The 21799-nt window shown below is 30.5% G+C and overlaps 1 protein-coding gene across 1 annotated transcript; it reads right to left on the reverse strand.

The window, feature by feature from the left end:
- Window positions 1-1603: 1603 nt before the first annotated feature.
- LOC113375801 lies at window positions 1604-16793 on the reverse strand. The gene is made up of 10 exons (XM_026615747.1): window positions 16425-16793; window positions 16158-16238; window positions 15829-16105; window positions 14223-15626; window positions 13867-13980; window positions 13597-13806; window positions 12998-13537; window positions 12570-12869; window positions 2021-2143; window positions 1604-1722 (listed from the first exon to the last, which is right to left on the reverse strand). Exons 1-10 carry the CDS (start codon window positions 16791-16793, stop codon window positions 1604-1606), a joined length of 3537 nt encoding a protein of 1178 aa, XP_026471532.1.
- Between the last annotated feature and the right edge of the window lie 5006 nt (window positions 16794-21799).

The raw sequence follows: 21799 nt of genomic DNA on the forward strand, positions 1-21799 counted from the left end.
ACAAAGGATATAATTTACATTAAAATGATATCCGTAGTATGATGATTTAATATAAAATGAAAGCAAATAATAATAAAAATAAAATTAATAAATAAAATAAATAAAATTTCTGAATAATAAAATAATACTAGAAAAACAATAAAATATAACAAAATAACAATATTAGAAATAAGATAATGATAATAATAATAATAATAATATTAATGTTAGCGTTTACAAATGGCTATTTTTGAGATCATTGGGATTTCTTTGTTTTAGTCTGTTCGGGCGCGCTTCTGAGAATACTTTTTGTGCCAAGTAATTTGGGTGTTCGTCAATTCTTCTTTTATAGTTATCTGTTTTTTGTTGAATTACTTCATTTACTGTCATCATGATACTGTCCTGGCGAATCAAGCAGTTGGGAACGTACCTGGGTGCGTTCAGTGCCTGCCATATGATCTTGTTCTGCACTCGCTGAATTATCTGTATATTGGTTTTATTGGTGGTGCCCCATAGTTGAATCCCATAAGACCACACCGGTTTGAAAATACAGTTGTAAATAATAAGTTTGTTGTTTGTCGACAGTTCGGATCGTTTATTCAGCAGCCAGTAATGTTTTTTAAATAGTTCATCAATCTGCTGTTTTTTGTTGTTAAAGTGAACTCTCCAGTTCAATTTTGAGTTTAGAATAATTACACAAATTACTAATTTTTTTTTCTCAAAAATCATAAATCTTTTTTTCTCAAATGTTCCATTAATATTGACATTAGTCATTTTAGCGTTTTATTTTTTTTAGTAAATATCTGTCAAAATCTATTTAAATTTATAAAAATTATATATTGTTGTGCACCCCAGAGCTAACAACAAATATGTTGAGATCCCAACACTGGTACTAAATGTTGTGGATTCGCCGTTGCCAACATTAAGTTGCGTCACACCAACGATGTCAACATTTAAATTTGGGTTCTTCTGCTGCTAACATTTAAAGCCTTTACCACTGTGGAAAATATTTAAATAAACATTGGAAGATATTTATTAACTCTATTTACTTTATTATTCGGTAACACTTGATTACAACTTAATATATTGAGGTGGAGACTGATGTGGAGTGATTGAAAAATGAACCAAGAATGAACAGCGATTTCATCATCTCAGAGCTTTTATAACCTTCTCAAGATGACGTAATCATTTTCTAGAAATGTTCGTTACATATGAATCAGTTTATTTATTTGAGACGCAATTGCGGTTGCAAACCGTTAACTGACTTGCACGTGCGTCTTATCTCTGCATACAATGTAAGCAAGGCTATGCGTCATGCTAACTGCGTTGTTTATATTTGACTGTTATATAGAATTTATAATATTCTTTATAATTATTACAAAGGGGTGGATAGCTCTAACAATATTTATAATTCAAATTTACTTTGTTTGAAGTTTGTTCAGAGAATTTTCTAGATTTTTTTCATACAAATATAATTATATTGTAGAAATAAATGGAAAAAATTACAAAAAAACGCTGTTACGGATAGGGGTTGGTTAGACCCTTTTGGAATAGCTTATTATATTTGATTCAATAGGTATTCCGAGGATTTTGTACAATTGAGTATATTCAGGATATCTAGATGTTATTTGCTTGGAAGGCGGCCCAGTCCGATGGTGGCTTGAAGTCTGGAATCCTCAGATCGCTGTAAGGAATGGATACTGAGGTAGGAATTGACTCCAGAAGCACAATAAGGTGCACTGGCTGCATTAATAACGTATTTATTTACACAAATAATATCAAACACTTGGAAAATTCAACAAAACTCATACGGAAAAACAATTGAACCACGTACATGACAAGCGAACCCCAGATTAGCGTTTATATCCAAAATCTTTTTCTTTCGGGATTGCCAGAGACTAAAAGATTGTCTGATTCTGACAATGTTGTCTGCTCGCACCATCTAACGTCGTTCTGACGCAAACATATTCCCCAGTCTAAAAGGGCTACCTTTTATTGCCATTTAATTCTTTTCACCTAGAAAAGTTCTAATCTTTCTTGCATCCAATGGAGCAGGCGAATCCGACAGAGTTGATGAAGGTGCAGGAAGCTGAGGCTCTTGGATCACCACTCAGCCAACATAAAGGTCTTGAGCTCAACAAGGCCACAATCATTGAGTCTCCATCTAAAATTACGTAAAATAAAAAATTGAAATGTATTTTAAACTCTTCGAAATGTAATAAAAGGAATAAGGAATAAAGAGTTTTTTTTTTGTTTCTCACGGAATATATTAATCCTTCCAGAAGACCAAGTAGATATAAACTCGTTCCAAAAATTCGACACAAACAACCAATTCTTATATCTAACATATAGTTTAGGAAGAAGATCTTAGGAAACACCAATGGCTGCCTTTTTATCAGTAGAAATAAGGAACCATTGTGTATTATGAAAAAGGTCGTCAATTTTTGATATTATGTTGGCTACAAACGTTTCCCAACGAGTCGTTAGTTCTACCAACCATTGGCGGACTATCATTGAATCATTAATATCATTGTAAATTACAGCTCCGCATGCTTGTTCGGAGCTATCCGTAAATCCAAGTACTGAACATTTTTGTGTTCCGCAGTTCTGAGATAATGTGGCATGATATAGTTATTCAACTTTGATTCGGAAGATATGGCTAACCAAGAAGTCATAATAAATGATGGTAGCGCTGCATCCCAATCAATCTTTAATTTTGAAATATTCTTTATTAAGATTTTTATCTTAACAACAATAAGAGTAACAAATCTCAAGAAATGAAAAAAATCCCAAATACGCGCAATTGTTGAAAGGAGATGACGTTTGGTTCACATTCTCCATTTCCTTAATATACTCAATAAATCCTAATCAAAATTAGAATCCGGCGTCGAAGGACCAATGTTACGGATGGGGGTTGGTTAGACCCTTTCGGAATAGCTTATTATATTTGATTCAATAGCTATTCCAAAGATTTTGTACAATTGAGTATATTCAGGATATACAAGATGTTATCTGCTTGCAAGTTGGGTGGTGGCTTGACGTCTGAAATTCTCAGATCGCAGTAAGGAATGGATACTGAGGTAGGAATTGACTCCAGAAGCACAATAAGGTATACTGGCTGCAATTAATAACGTATTTATTCACACAAATAACATTGAACATTCGAATAATTCAACAAAACTCATACGGAAAAACAATTGAACCACGTACATGACAAGCAAACCCCAGGTTAGCGATTATATCCAAAATCTTTTTCTTTCGGGATAAAAGATAATCTGATTCTGACAATGTCGTCTGCTCATACCATCTAACGTCGTTCTGGCGCGAACAACCGATTATCATTGTTTGGCCCTGAAAATATTTAAGGCAAAGTTTGACATTGAAAACAAACGAAGACTGTCATTTGCCAAACATTTCCATTCACTTATAGGCTAAGGCAATATTAAAATATAATAAACACATGATTATAATTAAGGAAAATAAAATGTCTACATTACTATTGCCAAAAAGTAGCTGAGATGTGCCAAAAATTAAAATAATATAATAAGATAGAGTCAACATGCATCTGACAGGTGATGCAGCTACATATCCTATATCAATTAAAATTCAATTTGACAGATTATTTTTTAACTAAACGTTAAAGAAAAATTAAAAGTGTTGTTTGTTAATATCTTCAGAAATATTCATTTCAACGAAAAAAAATGAAATGAACAAAATTAAATAAATCAAAATCTCAATAAATCGCTGTTTTATAGTGTTCTAGGTACAATATTAAGCTAGATATGAAAATGGGGTTTTATAGTGCTCAAAATAAGCTTTAAAATAAGTACTTCTGCGTGTAAAATGAGTGAGCTATCATGCAAATAAAAGACACATACATTTTTTTTTTCATTTAAATCAAATAGTTTATGACCGCCATTTCTACCAAAATTAAAAATAATCGTATTTCGTCTAGAATTAACTTGGTTTAAGAGATTTTGATGGATTCAAGAAAATACCATAACTTTAGTTAGAAAAAAATCTATTGAAAACAACCAATTTCTTATTATTATATCACTGAAATTCAAGGTCTTTTTCTGACTAATTATTGATTTTTATTATTATTTTGTTGCACAAATATTGATAGAGTTATGATTGTTTAAAGAGTGCGCGGCTGTCCAACCAGAGTGTCTTTCGAGCCCTTTAATCCTTCGCCGTTTCAAAAGAAGAGAAGTTACGGTAAAATTTATGATAGAGAAAATTGTAGGTCATTTAATTACCTTTAAAATAGCATGTTACAAGTTCTGATAAAATCAGAATTAAAAGAGTTATAATCTAATTAATGCCGAGGGTGGTAAAGGAGTGCAAATTGTTTTCACTTCTGAATTAAGATTAAGATTAGCCTATTTCCAAAATATCAATCAAATTGGAATACAGTAAAAAAATCGCAGGGCACACGCTTTTTACCTCTCAATTTACTGCAATAATTTAGTTGATCGTAGGTTGAATAGACCACATGTGAACAGGATTTGACATATTAATTCACTTCAAATATGAACTTAAGTAATAATGTATATTGAATTATTAGTGAGAAAAATGTAAATTAGATATTAAAATTACTAAAATCCAGTTAAAATATGGTACAAAATTATAAAAATTATAGGCCACATTATTGAAGCAATTATTTTGGGTAGAAAATTTCAAGGTGATATTGTACCTATACCGCGAATGCTATATAATAATTCTTTTCGAATTTGTTATACCCTTTAAAAGACTTCAATTTCCAATACGTATATCCTATGCTATAAATCACAAAGGCAAATGATGATTTTTAGTGTGATAAATGCGGAAAATCAATGTTTTAGTCGTGAATAAACAAAAAATCATTCATTTATACACCTGCATCTACACAGGTATGACTAAAAATATTGGATAATCCTTAGCATTAAAATAAATTGAGCTATTGGAAATAAATTTGTTTCATAAATTGCAGTGTATAATTTTTAATATACAATTTTATTTAACATATTTTAATATTTGTTAAAGGGATAATTAAAGTGTTGCCTGTGGAATTGAAAATCATAATTTCATTTGAAGCAGTTCTACATTTAACATCACTCATATATTTGTGTAAGTAGTAATTCAAAAAGCAATAATTATTATTTTTAACTGAACGGTAAATATTAGTATAGAATATTAAATTATATGGGTACAGGACAACGCCTGTCGGGCCATCTAGTATATATATATATATATATAAATATATAGATATATAAGTCTCTTCTTTTTCATTGTCAGGTTGTCCATTACATCTTCAATAAAACACCGGTAACTTTGTATATAACATTTATTTCCTCCATCTTACTACACACTCATCACACATCCTTGCCGCTTGCCCGCTCAACGCCAACTCTCCCACTTTCTACCTCGTGCAGTAATACCTTATGGAATGGCCGGTAATCTCCGAACAAATGTAGATTACCTTGTTCTGAAATGAATTGGTATTCGAAAAGATCGAAGGATGGCGCTACGATTTCCAATTTCATTGATCTAGCAGCTAGCTTGATCTACATTGATTTGATCGGCCATTTTCTATAAGTTGTCATCGCGTAGTGTAGTTGAGATGTGTTATATTTGTTTTTCTGTGATTGTTCATATATAATTATATTTTGGTGAATACTTTTTTCATTTGTTATTAAGTTAAAATGGTAAAGTGTAATGTCCCAAATTGTTATAACTCCAAATATAATAAAAAATGCATATCTTTCCGGCATCTAATTATCAGGTACGTATATATTTATGTATTATGCATATAATGAATATGTATCATGAAAATAATATTAAAATGTTATATATTATGTATATATATATATATATATATATATATATATATATATATATATTTGAATAGTCTTGAATTTGATGTTGATATATATGTTTAATTTGAGTTTAATATTCGGGCGTAACATCAATAAAAATAGTACGAGTTTTTTTAAAAAAATTATTTATTTAAAATCCATACGTTTCGGCTAGCATCTTAGCCATCATTCAGTGATAATCAAGTTAACTATAAAAATTGAAACTAAATAAATTATATGAAAGGAAATTTCATGGAAAAACAATAATAATAATAATAATAATAAAACACTTACAATTTTGTATCCTAATATAGCATATGAAACCATTATTAATCCATGGTATGAGTATGTGCACATTGATAAGATATGTATTTTTTAACACAAACATCACAAATGGTAAAACACACTAATAATCATGATAACTTGACAAGTTGTCGGAACTATGTATTTACTCTTCGGAGTTTAGGATAGAAATGTCACAACTTTCTCAAAGTAGTTTTTAGCATGTGTTGATATTTTTTGGAAAATTTAAAAGGCGATGGGATTTTGTTATTTTTTAAGGAATTTTGACACGCTATTAAGAAACCACGTGTTCGCTTCGTTCAGGGCCGTATTGTCAAAGCGTTTGTTTATAACTTTGTCGTTATGTAATTGTAAAAACAACCCCTCAGCGAATCTTCTTTTAATTGTATTCTCTTCAAAATGTAAAATTTTAGGGTTAAAAAAATCGATATTATGATTTAAATTTTTAATATGCTCAGTTAACATTGTTTTAAATTGCTTGGGATTTTTTGAATTATTTTTGTGTTGATTAAGGCGTTTACTCAGGTTTTGGCTAGTTTCTCCAATATAAAAGAGTTCGCAATTAGAGCAATTAATTTGATATACCAAATTCCTGAGGCGGTCAAAATTGAACTTAGATTTTATTTGTGTAAAAATTGAACTAAGGGTTGCATCACAATTACATACCAACAGAATGCCACACTGTTGAAATAGTTTTTTCCACGAGAAATATAAATCTTTTACGTACGGTAGGCAAATGACACCAGTATATGATTCTAAGTCTAAACGGTTTTTATGGTCTGTGAGGTCTTTTTGTTTGTTAAAAATGTAACTGCGTCTGTTATTTATGACCGAACATAATCAACTCGGTCATAAATAACAGACGCAGTTACATTTTTAACAAACAAAAAGACCTCACAGACCATAAAAACCGTTTAGACTTAGAATCATATACTGGTGTCATTTGCCTACCGTACGTAAAAGATTTATATTTCTCGTGGAAAAAACTATTTCAACAGTGTGGCATTCTGTTGGTATGTAATTGTGATGCAACCCTTAGTTCAATTTTTACACAAATGAAATCTAAGTTCAATTTTGACCGCCTCAGGAATTTGGTATATCAAATTAATTGCTCTAATTGCGAACTCTTTTATATTGGAGAAACTAGCCAAAACCTGAGTAAACGCCTTAATCAACACAAAAATAATTCAAAAAATCCCAAGCAATTTAAAACAATGTTAACTGAGCATATTAAAAATTTAAATCATAATATCGATTTTTTAACCCTAAAATTTTACATTTTGAAGAGAATACAATTAAAAGAAGATTCGCTGAGGGGTTGTTTTTACAATTACATAACGACAAAGTTATAAACAAACGCTTTGACAATACGGCCCTGAACGAAGCGAACACGTGGTTTCTTAATAGCGTGTCAAAATTCCTTAAAAAATAACAAAATCCCATCGCCTTTTAAATTTTCCAAAAAATATCAACACATGCTAAAAACTACTTTGAGAAAGTTGTGACATTTCTATCCTAAACTCCGAAGAGTAAATACATAGTTTCGACAACTTGTCAAGTTATCATGATTATTAGTGTGTTTTACCATTTGTGATGTTTGTGTTAAAAAATACATATCTTATCAATGTGCACATACTCATACCATGGATTAATAATGGTTTCATACGCTATATTAGGATACAAAATTGTAAGTGTTTTATTACTATTATTATTATTATTGTTTTTCCATGAAATTTCCTTTCATATAATTTATTTAGTTTCAATTTTTATAGTTAACTTGATTATCACTGAATGATGGCTAAGATGCTAGCCGAAACGTATGGATTTTAAATAAATAATTTTTTTAAAAAAACTCATACTATTTTTATTGATGTTACGCCCGAATATTAAACTCAAATTAAACATATATATATATATATATATATATATACATATATATATATATATATATATTTGTGAGTAAAAATTTGTAAAAAGATGCTTTCAATTTGGATGCAGAGGGCGAATAATTTTTTAATGGATGACCTAACTCTTCGGTTTGTGGCACAAAACGAAGATAATTTGAAATCGAAACCAATTAGAAGTGTCTCCTTTACGGCAATAATATAATAGTTTTCAAGTCACTGGAGAATGCTCTCACACAGAACCAGAAGAACAATCTGCAACTCTAAGGACAAGGACAAGTAATTATAACTCTAAATACTTCAATACAATTTGCAAAAAAATATTAATAAATGAATCTTATGTTTTTAGTTAGGAGATGAAAGCCTAAAAACCTTGAAAAAGATTTTTGCAGCAACCCTGAGATTGTCAAGTGCAGGTTAAGAGTCACCTATTATGACACCAGTTTTCCGCAAAGGTATTTTTTCATAATAATTGCAGCAAAAATAACTAATATGATAATAACAATATCTTTAATTAATATGATAACAATATATTCAATAGAAGTCCTTGGTGGTAGCTGCAAATTGCCTCAGAATGCAGTGATAAGGCGTAGGAGTGCCTTAACATCCAGAAGATGTATGATACATCAAATTTTGTTTCGGGATTAAAAAGGATTAACAAACAATGAAATAATTTAAAGGATAAATTCCAACAGAGTATACAATGTTTTGAGAAGTTTTCAAATATTCCGGAAACGTAATGTAAGGGCAAGAATGTTGTTATTGTCTCAATTAAGAGAGTATACTCAAAGACCAGGCAGTTTATAAAAAGCAAGGGTTTAGTTATAGTTTTAACTAAACCTCCTTGCAATAAAAACTGGATTAAAACGATAGATAGGTTTGAGCTACAATTGGTATAAATTAAAAGTAGTTCAAGGTTTTGATTACTTACTTTTAAAAAAACACTTATACAGAAACTATTCAAAGATTTCGTCAATTGTAAGTTCATTTTTTGTTTTTAGGATTATTTTGTTTCGGAAATACTCGTTCCTTTTTAAAAATGTGCTGTTCTTTTTATCCTTTTAAATTATCGCATTACTTGTCATTCTTTCTAAATTTTTTATTCCATTGTCAATACTCCTGCGCTTTTCACTTCTTAGTTTTTAAGTTTTTAATATATTATTATTAGTCATTAAGTAATTAATATGAATAAGTTATTTCTCTTCAATTTGTAGTACTTTAAAAATATGTCTGTAATATACTTTAATTAATAGTAGTCAGTTATTTCTGTTTAGTTTATAATTCTTCAAAAATATGTCTGTGATAAATTTGAAAATATATTTTGTATTTCATATGTTTTGTTCTTATTTAAAATATTATTTCTTTTCAGATTTTTTGGCTATATTGATTATATGTACAAATGTAGAAGTAATACCAGGGGTTAATTTACATACTGTATGTACATGTGCTGCCATGTTGTGATCTATTCGTAAATTGAAATGAGTGTAACGTCAAATCGCCCGAGATAGCGATCTATTTATGCTTATTTATCTAGGCCTTATGCATTCATACTTATGTCCGCACGGTCAACCACTTGCAACTTCACAAAATAAATCCATGCGCGCGACATTCAAACCGTAACTATTTCATATATTTCGCTAAATATATGTATATATATATATATATATATATATATATATATATATATATTGAATAGTCTTGAATATGATGTTGATATATATGTTTCATTTGCGTTTTAATTCTGGCGTAACATTAATAAAAATAGTATGAGAGTTTTTTTAAAAGTTTATTTATTTAAAATCCATACGTTTCGGCTAGCATCTTAGCCATCATTCAGTAGTAATCAAATTAACTATAAAAATTTAAACTAAATAAATTATATGTAAGAAATTTCATGGAAGAACAATAATAATAATACACTTACAATTTTGTATCCTAATATAGCATATGAAACCATTATTATTAATCCATGGTATGAGTATGTGAACATTGATAAGATATATATTTTTTAACATCGCAAATGGTAAAACACAGTAATAACCATAATAACTTAACAAGTTGTCGAAACTATGTATTTACTTTTCGGAGTTTAAGATAGAAATGTCACATTTTTTCTTTAAGCAGTTTTTAGCATGTGTTCAAATTTTACGGGAAATTTAAAAAGCGATGGGATCTTGTCATTTTTTAAGAAACTTTGACACGCTATTAAGAAACCAAGTGTTTGTTTCGTTCAGGGCCGATTGTGAAATCTTCTTTTAATTACGTTCTCTTCAAAATGTAAAATTTTAGGGTTAAAAAAATTTATATCATGGTTTAAATTTTTAATATGCTCAGTTAAAATCGTCTTAAATTGCTTCGGATTTTTTGAGTTGTTTTTATGTTGATGAAGGCGTTTACTCAGGTTTTGGCTAGTTTCTCCAATATAAAAGAGTTCGCAATTAGAGCAATAAATCTGATATACTAAGTCTTTCTTATCTCACCTTTCCGAAAATCTACTAATTAGCACAAATTTTTCAAGACTATGTCTGGCCAAATCAATTAGCCGTTTTCGAGTTTTAGCGGATCATTTTATCGAGAGCTCCATATTTATATATAAGATATATATATACTAGCTGACCCGACAGACGTTGTCCTGTACACATATGTCCAGGGCCGGTCCTGGGGTCCTCAGCGCCCGCATGCAACTTTTTTTCTAGCGCTCCCCCCCTCTATTAATTTTAACTGTTTTAACAGTTTATCATTAAAATTATATAAATATTTACATATTCTTATAAATTAATTTTTAATTATTCTGGATTTAGTACACAAAAAATTAGATATAATTTAAATGCGTATAAAATATAATGACTTTAAATTTAATCAGAAAATTGAGGCGATTCGCGGGTTGATTATAATCAAATATTTTTAAATTTTTAATTATTTTTAACATTTTTCAATATTAATATTTGGGTTTTAAAATATTTTACTTATTTATTATGCGATTTATTCTATTGAGCAAATCATGCCAAGAGAGCTTTTCATTTTCAATCATAACACTCGTATTTCATGTTGGATTTTTTAAATTTTAATTGAATTTAATTTTTCATCATTTGCAATATTCAAAATTGTGTCGTAAACTTCTCCTTATTGATGCCGTAATACCCAAATTGTATTCATCCTTGCTTTCCCGTCATATTCAGAGTATCAGTTTGTTGACAAATTTTTAACGTATTTTAAAAATATTGTCCAAAAATCAGTAAAAAATGCAAAGAAATTAAACATTTCTTCAACTATATTAAAAGAAAAAACTTATTATATTTGATATGTATTATTTCTGCATAGTTAATAATTATTAAATTTAGAGTATGCCACTAGGTTTAAAAAAGCCTTAAGATTTTCGTTCCAGAGTAAATTTTGCTTCCATTTTTCATATTTTTTTGTTATTTGTTTTATACTTTCTTTATATTTTTTAACAAGTCCCGTTTCAACTAAATCGGCTCGCAATTTTTCGCCGATAATGCCCGATATTAGTTAATTTAATATTTCGCAGATTTGCGCTTATGAGATTGAACAGTAGATAATTTCTTTTTCGATTTCACGGTAACTTCAAACAAAGAAAAAATTGAATAAGAAGATTAAGCAATAAACAGAGATGTTATTTACTAATTTGCAGAGTTATTAATCGGTTAATTGTTTCTACTGATATCACATTGCAACATAAATATGCTTTTTGTGTCTCCGTATCCATAGTTAAGTTAGATTGTTTATTATAATTCATTAAGTATTCTAGATTTTATATAAATAATTCTAGATTTTATATAAAAAATATAAATATTATATTATAAATTTAATTTTCTAAACTCGTTTCGGCGCCCCCTAAGGTGTGCGCCCGCATTTTTATCATGCATCGCATGCAAGGCAGGACCGGCCCTGCATATGTCTATATTAAAAAAGTATTTTACTTTTCAATATCATTCAACTTTTTTTTTTAAATTATACATAAATAAATTTAATTAATACAATAGTTATATTTATTTTCAAATGAACAATTTAACAATATTATATTCAGGAATGCAATTCCAATAATTAATGTTATTATAATTAATATTAATTATATAATTAATATATATATATATATATATATATATATATATATATATATATATATATATAATATATATATATATATATATAATATATATATATATAATATAATTAATTATACTATATAGTTAATATAGTATATAATTCTTTTTTATTTTAAACTTTTAATGTAGTAGAGTTTATTGTAAAGCCAAAGGATATATAATATTCTTGGTGAAATTAGTTGGGTTTCTGCCTCTTGAGCAAGCAACATATAGCAGTCCGTGATTAAAGCACGGATTTTCTAAATTTTTACCGCAAAAGTTCATTGTCTGCCCTTGTGACTTGTTTATGGTCATAGCATATGCCAATAACGTATAGGAAACTGCAGTCTTTTAAAAGGTATTACTGATTTCGAAGGAATTAGTGGTATTCTAGGCAAAAGAACAACATCATCTTTGAATTTTCCGCCCATAATAATTGCCTCTATAATGTTTCCCATCTAATCTTGTGCCATTGCATAATTTTGAGGCATTTAAATTTCTTAATAATATAATTGGAGAACCAACTTTCAATAGTAATTTGTGCGGCGGCATTCCTGGTAAATCAAGAGAATTTAAAAATTCGACTGGATAATTGACGATTTCATCAGGATCAATAACAGTATCAACTAATTTAAATGTGAATTCATATCCTGGCAGTATCTGTTGTATTTTTAAATTTATTTCGTGTACATCCAAATTCGTTGCTGCTAAAATTGCTCGTTCTTGTAGCCACTCATGATCTTTAGATTATGCATTAAATTTGGAAAAATATTTTCTATTAGTTTGGCTTTGCTATCAACCATATTACAAAAATTATCAGGGAATTGAATGTACTCTGTATTTTCATAAAAATTAGTTCTGCCATTACCAATATCCAATAATTGTTGTAAAAATTTCGACCCCAGAGCATCATTTAGACATTGAACACGAATGTTAACACTAAGATGTAATTTCTTTACTTGGCGCCACAGATAAGACTTTTTTATACAGGCATTTATTTCATCAGCACTCGTCGCTCGTGGAATAATGGGCAATGTCTGTCTGAAATCGCCAGACAGTAGCAATAGGCAGCCACCAAAAAGACAATTATTATTTTTGATATCTTTCAGCGACCTATCAAGAGCTTCAAGCGAATGCTTGTGCGCCATAGTACATTCATCCCAGATGATTAGTTCACATTTTCGCAAAACTTTCGCCATTCCTGATTTCTTCTTCATGTTGCACATTGCTTCTGGGTTAACATGAACATTTAAAGGTAACTTAAATGCCGAATGCGCAGTTCGTCCTTCTTCAAGTAATGTCGCTGCAATTCCTAATGCAGCTATTGCCAACGCAATATTATTTTGCGACCGCACATGCGCAAGAATCAGTGAAATAATAAATGTTTTGCCAGTGCCCCCGGGTGCGTCTAAAAAAAAAATCCGCCCTGTTGTGCCTCAATTAAAGTATTGATTTGATCATATACACTTAGTTGCTCGGCAGTAAGCAATATTTCATTATTAGCAACAAATGTAGCTAAAGCAGTTTTAACAAACTGGTGTTCACGTTGAGCATCGCTGTTCATGATATCTACTGCTGCTCGGCTCGGTGCTGACAAGCCAAATAGAATTAGCGACATGTTCAAAATTTGGATACAAATATCTTCAATCATTATTAAGGCTTCGTTATATATTTGTTCTGAAAATTCATGATTATTATCTTAATTATTAATTTTATACCGATGCAAAATATCCTCACTCATTGGGTCTTTATGTGTATTCCACAGTGCAGATGCGTCTGATGGAAAACATGTTGTTAATATTATTGCAAATAATTGTCGAATTTTATGTGCAGATGAAATCATTGCTGCATCTGCAATAGTCATGTCCCATTGATTATCATTCTCCAATAAGTGCAACTCACGGCACGCATCGTAAAAAGTTTCATATAAAATTCCATTGACTGTCCTCAAATTTTGGAATGATCATGGTCCTATAACATTAATCAACAACAAACGTAAATAAAAGCATTCTCGTTGCTTAGGATGAACAGTATACAATCTACCCAAATTGTTTGTCATATATATATGTCTTCGAATCCTGAAACAGGAATACCTCGTTTTCTAGGTATTAGATTAGATATTAGATTAGAATCTTTTAATTTTTCATCCCATGTAAAATATTTAGGTGTATCTGTATATAATAATGTTCCAACAAATTTTCCAGCAATATCTGATCTATTACAAAGTTTAAAAAATGCGGTTAAAGTAGTCTTTGGAGCAGTCAAAGTTTGTTGTAATATATTGTTTTCTGTAAAGTATACCCGCTGACCGTTCTCCAAATGCACAGCCAAATGTACCACAGATGGATTCCTTTCATGTATGGGAAAACCAAAAATACGCGAGATAGCTTCATTGCTACTGACGTATCTACCCATTTGATATCGAGTTATTTCATCATTCTCATTAATACTTTTAATTGCAAATATCGCTTTGTCGCTCCCTTTATGAACATATTTGCATATGTATTTTATTGACTTCACCGAGCTGCACAGTTTGACATTTATATGTGCTTTATAGGTTTTGCATAGCAAAGGCGAATAAGGAACTACCCATCGACTATCAACATCTATTACCCCGCCATTCGACAGTCGCAATTCAAAACATTGTCCACCAATGTCAACGTCACGTTGCCGATAAGCGGGGTAACCATCAATGTCGGTGATAGTATCGTTTTGGAATGATTTTGGAGAATGTTTTGTACATTTTCCATTCACCATGCATGGTGACATAATGGTGAGAGTATCGCATGGACTAGGTATCATGTTAGTAGTTATAATATCGAACAATTCCTCATAAACATTTTTATCAGGAATTTCTGCTGAGATAATATTGTCAATCTCTACAGAACGTACCTTATCAATTAACCACAACAAAATATGTGCACGGGGTAAACCTCTTTCCTGCCATTCTACTGAGTATAACCAACAGCGTGTTTCACCAAAAACAGAATGATGCGCTATCAAATTCATCAATGATTTCAACTTCTGTTTAAAAACTCGTTCAGTTATATCATGCCTATCCATCGTTGTTTGTCCCGGCATCAGCAATTTTTTTATTTCATCCCATTTGGGATTGCACGTAAAGGTAATGAACAGATCAGGTCTGCCATATGCACGAACATAAGCCATACCATCTTGAATGTACTCCTGCATATGTCGCGGACTTCCAATATAAGAAGATGAAAGAATATATGCAGTATCAATATGACTAATATCATTCATTGCATCTACATTACCAAGTACTGCATCACGCAAATGTATATATTCCTCAGCGCGGAGTTTGGCTTGATTAAACTTTATGAATCTCAATCTCTCACTCTCAATTTTCACATACATGTCGACCATGAACTGATGGAACAGCTGTCTGCATTTAAGAATGTTATTTTCTTCATTATCTCGAATCATTAATCGGTAGCAGTAAAAGTCCATGGCACTTACTTTTTTGGCAAGTTCTGCATCTGGAATAAAATATATTAAAATTATTTTAATTATTATTATTTGAATTTTTTTTATAAAAATAAGATTTTTACTTGTATTTGGATCCCTTTGTTTAATATTTTTATGGTACCCATCTTCACCTTTCCAAAATATCAATCGATACTGCCTGTATTATCTGCATGGTATTATCTCTCCGTTGTATACGTATATCACGCCCCTCACATAGATCACCAGCTATTACGACCGCGACTTCATTGACTGTTGGAACATTATATGCGCCAGTGTGTTCTCCAACCGGCACTTTGTCTGCTCTGATAATAATAGCGCAATCATCGTTTTCTAGTCTACTTGAAAGAGTCTTAAACAAATGCAACAACTGGTTATGGTTTTTAAAAAATATTTCCAAAGAGTTCACAATATCTCTTTCCTTCATTAGCTGTATGTGATTAAATTCGCATCGCATGTTTGTTTGTCGTTCAGCATCGCCCATAAAATAAATCTGTAAGAATTTCGGATTCACATCAGGCATGGGAAACTTGAGGGTGGTAAACTTGACCTTGTATCTTAAATGTTGATTCAAAATTTCGACCATCTTCATTTTCAAATACTTTCGTAGCACCAAATGACGTCATCTGAAAATATGAATTAAATATGCGAATTTTTTTCAGTATTATTTTTGATTGAGACGTTGTTCCATCTAGTAGAGTTTTTAAAGGTTCGGGTGATGTTGTTAATTTTGTCAATATAATTTTCCCTGATGCGCAACATAAACATGCTGATTCTCCTTTGAATTTTAGAGCATGACAATGTTTACATACTTTGTCCATATTACCAATGGTAATTAAAGAGTGTGATGAATAATCAATTTCAGGATCATAATTAAACGCCAGGCACAAAAGTGATGCGCGTAAAAATGCTCTGTGATTATTAACTCGTTGTTGATTATTTTCTCTAATGGCGGCGGTCGCACCTCGTTGCACCTCTCGATTTCTTAATGCCATATCTGTCAGTCGTTGAGTACGTCTCTCTAAACTTTCATTGGCACGTGTATTTGCTACTTGCTCTCTCAAATTCATATTGTCCGTCATATGTTGTTCATGGGTCCTATTCAATCTTCGTTCATAGATTGCTCGAGCTTGCCGAGTACGTCTTCCAAAATTACTTGCCGCTCTGCGAATTCGTGGCATCGTCGCACGTTAAAATAAAATCTTAAATATTATAACCCGCTGGATAATGTGAATCACTTAATATCACTCTCAAATTGTACTAAAACTATAACTGAAGAATACCAATAAATACTAATACTGCTTTATAACTGATTCTTATTAAGCCGCTTTTTTAAACTATTATTCTCACATTACACATCAAAAACAAATTATATTTATCGCCAATTAATCAAGATAACATAGACTCTCCTGGACTCTACTTTTCCGTACATAGCCACATCCTATCAAGTTAACAGGGATAAGACACTCTTAGCGGGCGCAGAGACACCTATCGAACTAACTCGCTTTGATAATTTTATATTTAGTTTTAAAAAAATTTTAGTCATACATGGGTGTATTAACACAAAATTAATCACAATATGGACATGATTTTTAACAAATAATGCTTAAGAGCGTTGACATTAACATTCATTATAATACATTTAATTCATTATATTTCATATTCATTATATTTATCTCATTCTTTTCTTTCAGTTCTATAGGTTAATGTTTGTATAAATATCGTGATATGTAAGTGTTATCAACATTTAAATTCGAATTATAAGTAAATTGAAATTACTTCAACTGTCATATCTCTAAATGAATATATCCATAGATAAAAGAGTATATGAATACAGTAGGACCTCGCTTTACACGGCACTCTGGGTACACGGTTCCCATACTACACGGAGCTATAAATCCGACATCCCTCCGACTACACGCACTTCTTATTACACGGTATGTGGTCAACAGCTCATAAGTTCGTTGTACAAAAGGGTATTGATGTAAATTTTGTTATCGACTTTTATCTTTTAGACATGCCTGATTATATAATAGCTGCCTAAGAACACGTTTGAGCTGACTACCGCGTCGCGCCAATTTTTGAATAAGGTGTCAATGTCCTACATGTCATTTCGTCCGTATTACTCCTACTTCAAGTTGTATTTTTTTGTCTCCGTACAGCACGATAAAAATGGTGCGATTTGTACCAACTGTGAGTCTCTCATAGCACGGATCCCATACTGCACTATGTAAGGTTCCATAGAACCCACTACGAATGAGCCTGAATTGTATGTTAAATACGAGTTTCTTATAGCACGGTTCCCATACTGCACGGTACGCAGTTGCCGCGTAAAGCAAGGGTTTACTGTATATCATAGGTTTTATCTCAATTCTCAAACTGATTGTGATTTTCTTTACCTATGCTGCGACTGCATAGTGCAGTGAATAAGATTCGTATGGTTAGTTTAAGTTGTTATATGTTAAGGTGCGCCACACCTAACGAACGAACACGAATGAACATGATGAATAATATGCGCAGATTAAAAATTTCTAATGCCGCGTCTCCACTGTACGAATCCGTGCGGCGAATGGTGCGTCACGATTCTTTTCATTCTTTTATGTATTGGGAACTTTCACCGATGTAACAACTGTCACAATCTAAACAATTAATTTTATAAACGGCATCGGTGATTCTGTTGGTGGTCAGACGGAGATTTTGATTTTAAAGTAGAAAACAGGGTACTGAGTGTGTTATCAAAAGTAAAAACTAAATGAAAACCTTCAACAGATATATTTTTTTTTTTAAATAAGAAAAGCTCCCTAAATAAGGTAAACAAATAATGCCTTTACATTTGTTAAATAAAGAAGAATTTGAATCAGCGGTAAAATATTTTTAAACAACGGATGTGACATTATTATTAACATATAGTTGCTGTCATAAACTCACCGTTAAGCAATTTAACTAAATATTTAAGTACTATTCTCTCTAAGGTCACCATTTTATCAAAATCTAATGTCTCAAACTCTTTCATTTTGGCAAAAATTTAAGAATTTAATTTAATTCAACAACTTAAGTATTCCGTCTAGCTTTTCTTTGGTTAGCTTTGATGTCGTTTTGTTGTTTACTAACGTTCCATGGGATCTTGCGTTGGATGCCATTTCGGATCGTCGGAATGACATCAAACCACATACAACTATCAATTTATTTTGGTTTAAATACATTTTAAATTTCATATTCAATAATACATATTTTTGTTTTGACAATAAATTTTTTGCTCAGATTTTTGGTATGCCTATGGGTTCTAGCATTAGTCCCCCTTTAGCAGATTTAACTTTACAGTTACTTGAAAATTTTGTTCTACCCAAACTTCCTGTTCAACCTTTCTTTTACTTTAGATATGTTGATGACGTTCTCTTGTGTTTAGAAAATAATTCCATCTTCTCCACTCTTGATGCCTTTAATTCTTTTAATAATCATTTAAAGTTTACTTGTGAGTTTGAAGATGACAATTCCATTAGTTTTTTAGACATTAAACTTATTAGAAACCAAAACAATTATATTTTAACTGATTGGTTTCAGAAACCAACTTCTTCTGGTAGATACATTGATTACTTATCGTTTCATTCTCGTTCTGTAAAAATTTCCATCATCATTTCTCTCATTGATAGAGCTATTCTTTTAAGCAATAAAACTTTTTGGAATAAAAACTTGGATTTAGTCCGCTCCATTCTCACAAATAACTCTTATCCTTTACATTTAATCAATAATATAATTAAAAATAGGTTAAAATAATCAAACGTTACTAATATTGATAATAATAATGTCACATCCGTTGTTCAAAAATATTTTACCGCTGATTCAAATTCTTTTTTTTTATTTAGCAAATATAAAGGCATTATTTGTTTACCTTATTTAAGGAGCTTTTCTTATTTTTTAAAAAAACTTTTTTCTTTTAGTTTTTACTTTTAATAACACACTCAGTACCCTGTTTTCTACTTTAAAATCAAAATCTCGGTCTGACAGAATCATCGATGCCGTTTATAAAATTAATTGTTTAGATTGTGACAGTTGTTACATCGGTGAAAGTTCCCAATACATAAAAGAATGAATCAACATATTTATAATTCAAAAAACCCTAGACAATTTAAAACAATGTTTTCTGAGCACATTATTAATTTCAAACACTCTCTTAATACTGACCATCCTATAATTTTATATAAAGAAAAAAATATAGACCTTAGAAGATTTTCTGAATCATGTTTTATCTTTTTAAATTCAAATTGTGTGAACAAACGCAGTTCTTCTTGCTTCCTTTCAGAAAGTTATCAAAATATAATTAATTTCTGTAAATCTGACTCTCTACTACGCCCCTGATATCCCCACTTTTCCATGCTCGCGTTCTGGCAGCAGAACGAACTACTCGTCGCCGTCGCAAATAAGTCAAACCTTGTTGCTATGCTATCTGTTAAAAATAAAATTATGTGTTTCATACAATTTTACTTTTACCTTTTTTGGTCTTTTCTTAAATTATTTTTGCTTTCCTACAGTAGTAATATGTGATTGTGGTGTTGTAGAATGTTTTGATATAGTGTGGTTTTTCCTGATCTGGTGTGTTTAATTGTTGTTTTCAATTAATTTTTCCAATATAAATTCATTTTTTTAAACTTTTTCTTTATAATGTAAATTTCTTTTAGCTGAATAATGAGACACATCTAGTCCCGAAACGTATAAAACATTAAAATAAATTTTTTACATTCGACGCATTGGCTGTTTTATTCATTTCAATATGTTTCAACGTTGAAGAAAAAATCTTCAAGATATCACTCCTAGGCCTTTAAAGGAAAATATTTTTTTAAAATTTTATGATTTATCTACATTTTCTTCTGTGGATCCTACTCAAGAACTTTCTCTACACATTTTTACAATAGGAAATCAAATTTCAAGTCATACCGCCGTCCTTCTGCTGAACCATGGTCTCCATCAAGATACATTGGGACTTCGAAAACTACAAGTTACTCTACTAGATGCCAATTTCAAGATGGATCGTCTTCTTTTTATAACATTATTGAGAAACACTATGGACACCACATCAGGTTAAAGCTAGTTGATTTTTCATCTCTAAATTTAAAATTAGCAAATACAATTAATAGACGCAATTTTCTGTTACGCTGTAGGAAGTTCAAAATAATTCCGAAATTCTTTGATTCAAACAATTTTCTCAATAAATTTAATCATTTAACTTTGTCGTCTTTAAAGAAAAAGTTGACAAGCGTCAGCTTTGAAGCTATGTCATGCGAAATAAAACATACTTTTTCTCTTATTTCTTATTTCACCTCTAACATAAACAATTTAGTAAATGTTTTATCATCCATTTTAGGGCCTTTCATTTTAAATAATTTCTTTGAAAAATTAAAATTTGATAGAATTTTCTCCAGTCTCAAACAGTCCAGCAAAAATAAATTTGAAAAACTTTTAATTTCACATAATAAACGCTCGGTCCCTCTGATTAAAGACGATTTGATAGACAAATGGCTTAAGAACGTTTCTAATAAAACCATTCCCCAACATTTAAAATATATTTTTTCTCTCGGTCCAAAATTCTCTCTCCCCCCTTCCAAAAAACATTTCAATTTCATAAAGATCCTTAGCAACCTAAGGTTGGGTATTTGTAAAATAAAAGATCCAGAAAAGGAATCAAAATTAAGATTAACTTGTTGCAATAATTTTTTATCTTTTATTAAAAAAAGTTTAAATACCAATTCCAATCCTTTACAGTTAGAAATTGCCAGAGATTTAAAATTATGCAAAAAGTTTAAATGACACACTTACATACAAACCTTTAACTAATGACCCTACCGATTACATAAACAGAAAAACTCATAAACTTATCACAAATTTAATCCAAAAAAAACAAATATCTAAATCTTTAGGTTTTTCCCTTAAGGTTTTTCATCCAGACTTTCCTAAATTATATTGCCTTCCAAAAATCCATAATGCAGATTTACCGTTATGACCTATAGTTGCTGACATAAACTCACCGTTAAGCAATTTAACTAAATATTTAAGTACTATTCTCTCTAAGGTTACCATTTTATCAAAATTTAATGTCTCAAACTCTTTCATTTTGGCAAAATTTCTCAACAACTTAAGTATACCGTCTGACTTTTCTTTGGTTATCTTTGATGTCGTTTCGTTGTTTACTAAC

Source organism: Ctenocephalides felis, unplaced genomic scaffold, assembly GCF_003426905.1.
Source record: "Ctenocephalides felis isolate EL2017-DRISC unplaced genomic scaffold, ASM342690v1 CF-g0.4_SCAFFOLD_01886, whole genome shotgun sequence".
Taxonomy (NCBI): domain Eukaryota; kingdom Metazoa; phylum Arthropoda; class Insecta; order Siphonaptera; family Pulicidae; genus Ctenocephalides; species Ctenocephalides felis.

Coding starts and splice junctions, on each gene's coding strand:
- LOC113375801 (XM_026615747.1), bottom strand. CDS start 16,793: ATGCCACGAATTCGCAGAGCGGCAAGTAATTTTGGAAGACGTACTCGG. Junction 15,627..15,828: donor CGTAATAGCTGGTGATCTAT/GTGAGGGGCGTG, acceptor ATTTTATTCCAG/ATGCAGAACTTGCCAAAAAA. Junction 12,870..12,997: donor ACAACAATTATTGGATATTG/GTAATGGCAGAA, acceptor CATAATCTAAAG/ATCATGAGTGGCTACAAGAA.